Below are 12,346 nucleotides of genomic sequence, written 5' to 3'. Positions count from 1 at the left end.
AAATTGGTACCTTCAAAGGGTGATTTATCTTTTCTATCTTAGGCATCTTTTTTGGGATGAAATTGTCCTCTGGAGACCTCCATTTCATACCATTGGCTATAAAGACAGCTAAAGGTTACAGTTTGGAAATTAACTTTTGGGTATCTAAGTGAGGCAAACATCTCATTTTGCAGTTCTACATCAAAATGATACTACATGCCACCAAAATATTCCAGGACTAAAATCAAAACCCATGCATTATTTTTCACACTGTAACTGCTGCCTAGTAACACAGTGCTCCCCAAACCCCAAGCAATTATATGAATGAATATCACACACAGAGAAAGGATTTTGCTGTCAAGCTTAACTAAAAAAGAAAAAAAAAGATAAAAGCATTGTTTAAGTTTAATGTGTGTGGGCATTGAATGCCTTTTAAACACTATGTGCTATTTACTCTGTCAGATAATACTGATTGTATTGAAGGGCAAAGTGAAAGAAGAGGAAGGAAAGTGAAGTATCAGAGGGAAGAAGAGTGTTTCCTGATGAAGAAAAAATAAATTAGTTTTGACTCATTCTATGTATATGTCAGCAAGTTACCATGTCTTTTTTGACAAAGCAGATATATGCAGAAAGAAAACTGACAGCAAAAGTGCCTGACCAGAGAATGGAGAAAGGCATGGACCTGCCACAGCTGACTGTCACAGTGGCTGTGGACTAGATGCAGAAAAAAGTGGATGTAAGCAAGGCAGGGAGAGCTCATGCTCCCTAGGTCACAGCTGAACATTCCTCTGCCCTCTGCATTGTGTGCTTTCACAGCAGAAGTGAAGAATTACTGCTAAGCTGGAAATGCTTCATGATCGAATATATCTTGTCAAAGCATTTGTAGATCTTGTCTACGCTCTAATTATCTGTGTGATATGGTGACCAGGTACTGTTTCTGTCATTAAATCTCAGCTTCATAATTTTTTCCAGCGGTAACAACAGATAATCTGTATTTGGATGAGGAGAATAAATTCTCTAGTCCCACAATGGAACTATAGGTTTTGCCTTGTTAATGAAAAATTTGGAAGAAAACGGGAAGCCCTTCAGTACATGTTTTTCCTCCTTCATTATGTTTCAGTATATTCAGCATCAGGAGGTGTTAAAAGGCACATTTGCATAGATCACAGCTATTTTTCTTTCTATTAAAGTTGAGAGAGATTCATTGTGTGGTAGTTAACTTCCCTAAGACTGTTTCAGGAGTATATTCTAAAGGCAATGTATTCATTAGCTCACTTACATATATTCATTTAGAAATACATATATTTTAGATATACAACCTGTGCTTATGCACCTAACTGAAGGAAAAGACTGGGGATCGTCATGTCTCGTCAAAGACAGATGTTTGCTTGCAACCCATGTAAGGTTCCTAGTTTCCTGAAATGATTGGCATGTAAAATGCAGTTGGCTGGCTGGTTTAAGCAACTCCATGGTGGCCTTTATGTTTTCCCAGCTTTTGTGTAAGGAGATTAGTCAGTTGATTAAGGTCTCCAAGACTATTAGGTTGATAAGGGCTTAAAATAAAGATTCTGTACTGCTCAGTGTTACACCACCAAAATCTTTCTGTGGTCAAGCTTGCTTTCCAACAGTAGAAAATGACAAAACCAAGAGGTACATACATGTGAACCCATGCAGAAAATCCTACTCTTTTTGATGATACTATTTGCTAACAGGACTTTGCTGAGCAGGTTTTCAAACCTGTGAAACAAATAAGTCAAGCCTTTTAATGAGTCCCACTTTCAGCTAGTTTAGGAACACAGAGTATTTGAAAGGGAAGGACTGAAGGGGACAAATTTTAAATGACCAACACAGAATATCTTTCTAAGTGTTGGAAATGGCTGAAACATGTTGTCTAAACCAATAGTCCTTACCACAAGAATAATCTGTCATGGCAAGTTTTGAACTCTACCAGCTGAACTTTGGCAGAGCTATATGTAGCTGACTCCAGTGATAGTCTTTTCTACCAACACTGCTTATAGTCTGCTCTTAGTTCTATTGACAATTGTATGCCATCCCTTTAAATAAGTAATCCTATGTGTGTTCGAAATAGAAATACTGTCAGCAAAATCTGCAACATACATAATCATTGTCTAGGTTCTTTTGCAATATACTGATGTTTAAAAGGTAATAAATCTAGGCTTTGAAAAGAGGCTCTTTCTTTTGAGAATTGTTTTTCCCTGTACTTGAAGCCATCCAACCTCTAAGAAAGAAACATATGCTTTTATAGGCTGACATTTGAAACTTGTTTTTTAGGTTTCTGAGTTGTTTCCTTCCTAACTATGCCTCAAAAATATGGATAAAACTACTTTTGGCTTAAATAATTTTCTGCAAATATTTTTCATATTGAATTCACTTCTGACAGTGATATGGTATGAAGAAGGGTTGTGTAGCTCTATAATGCTTCAATTTTTTAACCTACTTGAAATAATATCAGTATTTGTTGCAATAATTCTAACTGGAAATCACTTCTGACAATAAGCCATTAAATGTAATAACTATTTTACAAGGTCACTGCTTAAACTTATTTAAGCCTTTTGAATATGAAACTCAGTTTGTTTATTATTAGCTCTTTTTTTTCCATTTAACTTTTGCCTTTATTTTCTAAATAGCTTACTTTTCAAAACTAAAGCAGTTGAGTCTTTTGATGATCCTCCACAACACACCTAGCATTTTTCAGACATTGTTAATGAATCTTTTGAAATAACCCTTCATTTTGAAACTTGATTATTGAACTATATGATATGGTCATAATACGAAATAGCAGTAATAAAATATAATACAAGTGTGAGAACACTTTTGTTAGTCTAGTCTCTCTGCATTTACAGATTAGATATTAGTTTATTTCAATTAAAATCAAGGATTTAGATTCATTTAACCAGAACAGTCACATAAATCTGACTCTTCAGAGTGGCTTGTAGTGAACTATCAAAGAAAGAGATCCATTCTCCTCTACAGAAGCAGAATACCACACATTCCCTGGGTCCTGAGAGAGTGAAAGTAGTTTTAATTTTTTTTTGGCAAAGTAACAATAAAGTGCCGTAAGAGTGTTGACAGATGCAGCTTTGTGTGCCAGCATCTGGCTCTGATTCATGGTGGGATGATATAAACAGGGAATAATGGTTAGTTGTTTTGCCTCTGTGGGATGGTGTCAGGATTGTGTGCTGATAACATCCCCATTAAGAGATCAATGCCATTTCAGAGTTTGACCAAACAGACCCAGCTTGTGGAGTCATAGACAAGAACCTAATTAAAATAACATCAGTGGATGTCTTCTCATGGTTTATATAGCTGAATAGAAATGTAAAGAAACAACATTTAAACTCCAAATGACAGCCAAAACTATTGCAACAATTGCACATTAATAAATTAGTTAGAAATTTTTCTATAATTAAAACGTATTTTTCAGTTTCTCATACATATATTTAAAATTGCTTTTCATTACTTCTTTCCTATCAGACTGTTTGAAAAGCATTTGGAACTCTCCCAGGAGATTACTAGAGGAATAAAAGCTTCTGTCATTCAATCATTTCCATTTATGTCATCAGCAGAAACAAATGTGTAGACAAGTGTTTCATCATATGAAAAAGTCTTTTTATGAACCGATGAACAATTAACTGCCAACTCCAAAGACGAATCCAGAAGAGCCTCTGCAAATTTTGGGGTACAATACTGCCCTCAGAGGGAGAAGACTTGTTAGGTACATTTTCTGTTTAAAAACTAAACCTAGAAAAGTTTCACAGCTCCCAAACTCTCCATTTAGTATTTCACTATAACAAATATCTAGTTTGCTTGTTTTCTGTTATAGGGGAGAGGGCTATTGAGCAGGTAGGATCAGAAAGCAAGTCTCCATAGAAAAAAGTAATATTCTCTAGTGTTCTTTCTCAAATGGGAAAGCTTGTAACTTGGTCCACAGTTTTTCATGCTGAATTTCTCCAAACATTTTATATATATTTATATATATATAATATTATTTCTTTATTCATTATGACTGATTTTTTTTTTTTTTTTATTGCACCGCATCAAATATATCCCCAGAGAAACTACACTGGTATCAAAGTTGTCCCCATATTGTAACAAAGTAAGTTACACCCTGTCATTGGCATATCAAAGACACATCCTAGTCTTTAATCAAGTAGGAGTGACACTTAAAAATAGTTCAAGAGCCTAAAGCATTTTGTTATCTGAACAGCAGAGGGCAAGTATTTAAGTCCAGTGCTGCAGCCCACCCACAGCAAATACAGGCATATTTAATTTCTTAATGCTTATTTATCTAATATGCTAATATCACTTAATGCTCTCAGGCTTTTTGCACTAATATACTCCATGATCTTGCAGTATTGATGCACTTTTATACCAGTATCTCTATAAATCTCTTTGGATGTTAAATGGCAAGTATCATACTGACAATGTCTTGGAATTCTCTTACCACACTGAGTAATAATAATCCCTGTTCTTTGACGGAATACTTCTTGACAATGGAACAGAAGAGACAAGCCTTGGAAGAACATTGTAGAGATGAAGGACATTCAGTCTGCCACTTCTTTGCAGGCCCAAGTAGACTGTAGGCTTCCCTGTGTACTCTCACCGCAATTTGCCTGAATTTCTTGTCTATGTTTGTCACAGTTTGTTTTCTTTTTTCATGAGCATATGTGCAAAGGGTGAGGCATTAATGATGTCTTAATGAGAAAGTGGGATGACTGTTTTACCGTATAGGTTACACTCTTGCCATGTAAATGTGCCAGAAATCCTGATGGATTTCTCCAAGGCAAATATTTTTTTCAACAGTATAAGATTATAAAAATAACCTACATCACTTTGTAGACACTTGGACCCTGGCATGGAAATATACAATAAACATATGAGGGTAAATTGATGAAAGGAAATGGTATGGCCACATTTGTTTGCAGTCTAGATATTATTTGAAACAGTCATGTAGGGGTATAAGCTTCACAGGGTAATTGGGTGCTTCAGTGCAAAGTTTTTACAACGGCTAAATTGACAGTAATATCACATCTGGGCTTCCACTGTCTTTGTTGTCAGGTAACTGTAAAGATCATCCAGTAGAAAGTCCAGTGTACTGTGAAATATGAGACATTATCTAAAAATAGAACACACTAAAACTATGCATGTAAAATAATCTTCCGATCGATGAAAATAAAAGCAAAACCTGACCATGAATATGCAGTATGCCTGTGAGAAACAAGGGTGCCATGTTATGACCAAATGCCCAAGAGATGCTTATCATTCTTAATTCAGCATTATGTAGCAACCACAACCACATGCTGAGGTGGGCGTACAAAAAGACAGGCATGCAAGAATTCACTTTAGGTAGCTGCAAATAAAAAAAGGCATTCTGTTTGAAGAATTCCTTGATCTGCCAAAGTAGTTTGGGAAACGTAAAGCAAGCTGGCAAACACTGCAGGGAAATCAGGGGAGGAGTGTTAAAACAGGAGTATGCACAGGGGGAATAAAGCACAGTAGATCCAGTTATCTTAGAGAAACATGTGCTACAGGCTTCAAAGAGTGACCGAACAGTGTCCCTGAAATCCAACCACATGGGTGAGGATTTCAAACTCTCTAAGGGCAAAAAAATAGTTATGAAAATCAGGTTAAAGGTTTTTACTAAAATAGAACCTTTTCTCCTACCAATAAAATATATAAAAAAATTATGAGTAATAACACTAGAAATATTACTCAGAAAAAAAATCAGGAATATCAAATAAGTTATCAAATACACGGCACAGACTATATCCATGAAACTAGACAAATGAAAGTTAGTTGCCTTCTGTATCAGAAAGGCTATCTTGGAACTCAGAAATAGCAGTGCCAGTAGAAGAATCGAGGTGCCAGTCAGAATCAATGTGTCTCAGCATCTCTTAAAAAGAGAACTGTCCTCTTCTGGTCTTAAAGTTCTAGAAGTAAAAGTTGGAAAATAAAGCCTGGAAGAAATGCATATTAATTCTTCTTTTACAGGGGGCCAAAAGGAGTACAAAGCAATTTGGGCAAGAGTGATTTGTTAATGCTGAGCTGTACTGCCCATACTTGGCTGAGAAACTATAGGCTGGAGATAAATAAGTTCAGAAAATCTATCCTTTGGAGGAAAAGTAGTTCAGCAGTCCCTCTTGAGAAACTGTCGCTTATCACATGCATGTTAGACAGAAAGTAAAAAATATTCTCAACCTCCATACTTCATCAGATAAGGTCAGAAAGCCATTTTTTATACTGTATACAGTAGATCTCAAGAGGGTTATCTATAAATGTCTCAGTAGAATTCAGGGTAGGTCTCTGTTGCAGTCATGATACTAATGAGATGGATTTCTGGTTTAGCAAAACCTACTTGAGTTTATGGCTAGAACTCCACTGGCATCTGTAGTAGAGAGCTGAGAACCTCAGATACCTTTCTTTTATAAAAAGTATTAGAAGTCTTAGAAGGAATGGATATTGATATAATTATTGTGATTTACAGGAGAATTTGCATTAAATCAGTCAGTATCAGGGACAAATGCTGGCCAGAGAAACAAGAAAACCAGTTAATGCTTCATGAAGCAGCTTAGCAAGAATTCTCCCTTCTCTGGCTTTCTATGAATTCTCTGTGTAGTTTACATACCCAGTGACACAACAAAACCTTTAGTGAATGAGGTTGAATATTTCAGCCTCATTTGTTAAAACCAACACAAAGGCATTAAGTGAACTCCAATAGACTGTTCAGGTGTCTGTCAAAATGTATTAGTACATATTTTGAAAAGTTTATCTAATTAATAAAACCCAAGGATGAGAGTTTAACTTTTATATTATTTGATCACTATAAAATGCCATCTTAAATAGTCTACTTTGTTATAAATTCTTGCATAAAATGTATATAAACCTAAAAAAAATCTAATGTTACAGTAATTAATATGAATTTTTAAATAATACAAATATTCCAAAAAATACAATCAAAGATTAAATACTTAATGGTATTGTTATTACTAAGATATTGTGCCTAAGGAATCTAATGAATGGGACAGTGCTCTTATAAACTCAAGAAAACAGAAATTAATATATGGTGTAAACAACCCTATAGAAAGCAAATACACCCATATAAAGGAATTTTCTATGAGAAAAATGTGGGTTTTCTCCTTCATAAATGGCAATATTGGGACTCATAGAAATGATTCCTGTTTTGAAAATATTGTGGTGTCAGGGTGACTGTAATTAATTTCCTTAGCTGAATTGCACTCAGATCTCTTTGGACAATGTAATTTACCATAAAATATATAAACTGATAAAAGGATAAAATATAGCGGATTTTAAAGCTAATTTGTTATTAAGGTTATTAAAGGGACTTGGTGTGCTGGTGTCTCCCCCACATTTATCTATTCAAGAAAATGAATTACAGTAATATTTCAGTTCACAAAAGGCATTGTGAAATGAACAAGTTGCCTGAGAAAGGCAGGAACAAGCACTAACTGAGCAGTGTTTCTGGCACTCTGCTCAACGATGGCTACAAAGAGCACTGAGCTGGGCATACCTAGCGTTTACCTTCCTTCTCAGAGACACAGGCTGGATGTTTCAGCATTGCCTTCCACAGCTTGTGGGTTGACTAAGGCATGTTTTGAAGGCAATGTTGTATTTTACCTCCCACAAAAAGGTATCAGGCTCCATAACAACAATCATTCACCACATTTAACTTCAGGTGTTGACAAATGACTTAGCAGGTCAAAAAGCAGTTGCTTTACAGGTGAAGCCACAGGTGGGCTTTAGGAGACTAACTTAAGGGGCTGTCCGCTTCCTTTTCACCTACAAATCAGATGATTTAAGCTGCTTTATGATATATTTCCAAGTTCTGCGGTCTCAGGTTCTCACCCTAGCTGTTCACCTGGAAGGCCAGCTGACCACTAAAAATTTTTCAGCTGTTTAACCTGTGATTTGTTAGCACAACTGTGTTGTAGCACACTGAAATGACACAAGGCAAACATTGGGAGGCAGAAGCAGACATGTCTTTTGTATTCTGAAATTTGAGTCACTACAGACTTCCCTTTCCATCTCCCTGCTCCCCTTCATGGCCTTCCCAGTTTCCTCGTAGCTGGAAAGGTCAAAACAGAAAAGCAATTCTCTCCAAAACTTCCTTCCCACAGCATATCTGCTCTGCCTTACAAGTGTCAAACAGCCCAGGGAGCCATCTGGAAAAAAGGGCTCTGACATGCGTCAAAGCTGTTTGCAAATGTCAGGAGAACTATAAGAGAGATCTTGACGATCTCCATGGAAGTTTTTGCGTTGTGATTTATTAATGGTACAGCTCTGTAAAGCCAGAAACTGGGTGAATCACATCTGGTGCAGGGGGTTATTTTTTAAATCAAAGTGTAACTAAAGGTCTCTGGAAGGATTTGCTAACCTTTCGCCCACGCTGAGCCTAGACCACTCCCTCTGTTTATAACTGGCTGTCTTTAAAAGTCCTAGAGGTGATACCATACTTTGCTCTTTCTTAGTGGAATCTCCTGTCTCTCTGTGTCACTCTTCAAGAGTAAGCCACATAAACCCTCTCCCTCTAAAATCCCAGGCTCATTTTCCCCTCCACAAAAATCTGTGCCCTCCTCCCCATTTTGAGTCTCTGTTTCTCAGCTACATCCTTAGGACTTCCCAGCTACTGACTGGCCCTGACATGTCAAGAGAGGACCTAAGCCACAAGGCAGAGATAAGAAAACACATTCAATTCATAGGAGTACTGGTGGAGAGCTTCTTGAGCACGTAACTGACTAAAAGATTCTAAGGCTTAGTGCATCCTTAAATATTCTACCCTTGACTCTTTTCGTAAATATAATTGCTTATTCCTAGGATTATGTCCTCTCTATAGTATTTCCTCTCTATAGTATGTCCTCTTGCACCAGATTTCAGAAGTTCAAAAGGAAGAGTTCTATTAAAAAAGGTCAGGGTAGATTGACTTAATATTATGAGATGATGCTTAGTCATCATCAGTAGCTCTAGCTACTCTTTTTGGCTAAGAATTAAGTGTCTGTGTTAGAACAGATGAGCATGGAGATGTGGGAAGACAGAAGGTAAAGCACAGAAGTGATGGATCAGCTAAGATAGCTTATATACTAAAAGCAACAGAGGCAGTTCTAGTTTTGAAGCATTCTGGCATTAAGGCTTGTTATTTGTGGGGAAAAAACCCAATAGGCTATTCACAATACGATCCTTTCTCTTGCATCTCAGCCAAAAAAAGCATAGAAAATTTTAGCAATTTCTATAGCCTTACATTGACCCTACTTTTAACATAACCTTAATTTTATTTCATGCATTGTAGACAGAAAATTAAAAGCTTTAATAATACAGCCATTAGCTTTTATGCTTTATTAAAACTATTTGCACACTCTTAGTTGCACTTGTGAGACTTTTCAACAATACAAAACACACTTTCAATACACGAAGAAGCAGAAACTCTCAGGGGAACAGAAGAATATTAGAACAGAGTTCAATGATGTAGGAAAGTACCTGGATAAAAATCCCCTTGCGCAAACATGTCAATCACATAGCGACAGAATGCATATTGATCTAACAGAGCAAAAAGGGGAAAAAAAAAAGAGTAATGAAGAAAGCAAATTTAAAATGTTTCTACTTAACAGTGAAGATAAAGCTTAGCAGTGCAAAGACACATTTCAGGGACAGTCTTATTTATGTTTGGGAATTTTTTCCTGGCCTTCAGGTAATTCACATGTTCTTAAAGAGACAGCTTATGGTCCAGATCTAATTCAAGCCTCCCAGCCAAGAACGTCAGAGCTACCAGCACTCCAGAGGTACCAACCCACCCCTTGGGTGGGCAGGGCGCAGCATGCCCTGGGGCAGCAGTGTGCAGCCTTGGCTTTGGCACATGTCCTGACCCCAGCCAGGAGTACTGTGCAAACTGCGGCTTGGCCACAGGTTGCAAAGACTTTTTCTCATCCTTGGAGATCCATTTCAAATAGTCGCAGTGAGGTGACAGAAAAATTCAATAAAGATTTATATCACAGCATTTTGTTAATATAGTTTTAACGGTTTAATCAATATGCACATTTAGTGAATGGGAATATAAAGACAATTCTGTGTACTTACACTTCTGTAGCAATGAGATTTTCCATATAATTTTATCATTTCACCATAGAATTGTTTTCCAGACACTAATCTTTACATATATATATATAAAATATATTAAATCTCTGTGTGTATATATATTGAAACTATTATATTCAGAAATTAAGGCTTCTGAATCTAAATGAAACTGATTTCAGAAACGTTGATTGTCTATTGATTTCTCTTATACCTAAGCAGAGTTGAAGACCTTAAAAAAAATTCTAACATTAAGAATGGTGAAGAAAAGTTACTAGTTGCAACTGAGTGCAAAAGAATTGCAATATTATTGCTGGATTCTCCAGCTGGCCAGAAAAAAAGCACATTGACCCACTGTACTCTGAGGGCCATTAGCTTTGAAAGTTAACGTTGATGACTAAGTGCCAGCTCTGTTTAGCTGTTAGCTCCCAACTGTTCTTGAGTCAAGCATATTCATCTGTCCATCCTAGACTGTTCTAACACAGTTCCAAGACTACAGAAGTTACACCTCTTCCCATCTCCACCTCCTGTTTCATTTCTTTCCTACTCACCTACAAAGCCACTTACTTTCTTTTTGACAACTTCAAAACAAAGTTATGCAGACTTTGGAATACTTAAGATTGTTAAAATGGCATCACATATTTAAATGCAAAATGCTGTTTCCAAGTATATAACTCTCATTGTATTGTTTGTTTTCTTACATATTGCATGGACCATCAGTATTAGTCGGTGCTGAGGCATTTATGTGATTGCTGCTCTGTTATGGTGACTGCCATAGAAGTTCTGGGTGGACAACGGCAGCTTTCAAGTCGTGTTTTCCTATGCAGTTATAGAAATTAGGAAAGGATTTACAAGCTCAGCAAATATCTAGTTGTTTTTACTACTTGATAAGATAGTGTCATGGTTTAACCCTGGCTGGCAACCAATTTGAAACCAGGAGAGTCCATGCATCTAGTTGCTGTTACAGGGGTGGTGAGGGTAGTACTAGTCAGCATTGTAGAACCTGGGGTAAACCTTTCAGGATAGACACAGGGCTGTGGCTATGAACACTGCTTTTAAAACCTTTAATGACTATTCATGATAGTATCTACTTTCATATTTAGGAATTCAAATTTATCATTATGACTGGCTCCAGCTTTGGATTCCATTCTTCAGGAATCTAAAGACTTTCACTGCAATCTGCCCTAAGTCTATGTGCTAATTTTCTGAAAAAAAGTAGCAGCATATCTGTGAAAAAACAAGTATGTACAAATCTGTATTCTCAGTAAGCCCATCTAAAGCCACTGAGGTCAGCAAAGTGTTTGCACTAACTTCAATGCAGTTGCAAAAAGGGCCTGAGTCAGTATTAAAAAATAAAATGGACCGATGTCAATTCTTCAGCCCAGAAAGTGAATGTCAGGACACAGCTTTTGCCCACAAGGCCAAGTTTTCCTTACCCTTCTTCTGCCAAAACAAGCTGCCTTCATCCATGCTGCCCTCTGGAAAGAACCCCTGGACCATTTTGGGGCACTGTACAAAAGACTGCTAGATGGCTAGGGCCAAAACTATGTCAGGAGACATAAGCTGTACGGACAGTCACAGGACACAGTGCAAACCTGTGCTGGTTCTACTTAGGTTATGACAGACATAGCCTAAGGCTTAGCAGCTCACACGATCTCATTGATATTAAAATAATTCATTCTTCAAACACAGTAGTATAGACCAGGATTAAAATTGAAAATTGACTGTGTGTCTTTGAGTTGTTGATTGTTGTGGTTCTTTTTGTTTGTTTATGTGGTATAATATTTTGTATTTTTGTTTGTTTGAGGATATTTTTTTTAAAGTACTTTGAATGAACTTAATAAAAAAAAGCCTTAATCCTCATTTTACCTGAGAACAAAACCTTTGTATTAATTTTCTCCTCAGAGGATTTCTTTAGTAACTCAACCCCTGAAAACAGGGATTTATATATACAAAAATTGAAGGCAGAATGTTAAAATCCGAATTAAAAAAATAACATTTTACTGTATATGAAATAGTAAGGTGCACTGTAACATCCCATTGAAGTCCATGGGAATTCTGCCAATCATCAAAGATTGGTACCTAGGAATTTTAAATTAATATGATTTTCCAAATGTCTCTTCATGGCTAAAAATTCATTTTAATTTAAACTCTATTGTTAAAAATAGAATTTTACACTATAGTTTTCACCTTCTAACTCTGTAACTCTGCACAAACATTTATCTGAGTAGTAATAAATCCTGTCAAAGTCTGGGACTAAATTCTT

General features: G+C 36.5%; 1 protein-coding gene across 1 annotated transcript in view; it reads right to left on the bottom strand.

Moving 5' to 3' along the window:
- The window catches only part of TRDN (triadin), a 235,333-nt gene that overhangs the window by 143,574 nt on the left and 79,413 nt on the right, over positions 1 to 12,346 (bottom strand). The window contains exon 10 of the mRNA XM_056344821.1: positions 9,490 to 9,549. Within this exon, the coding sequence (XP_056200796.1) occupies positions 9,490 to 9,549 (60 nt within the window). The remainder of the gene's footprint in view (positions 1 to 9,489; positions 9,550 to 12,346) is intronic.

Source organism: Falco biarmicus, chromosome 6, assembly GCF_023638135.1.
Source record: "Falco biarmicus isolate bFalBia1 chromosome 6, bFalBia1.pri, whole genome shotgun sequence".
Lineage (NCBI taxonomy): Eukaryota > Metazoa > Chordata > Aves > Falconiformes > Falconidae > Falco > Falco biarmicus.
Note: the sequence above shows the minus strand (reverse complement) of the source record. Positions and strands in the feature narration are given on the sequence as shown.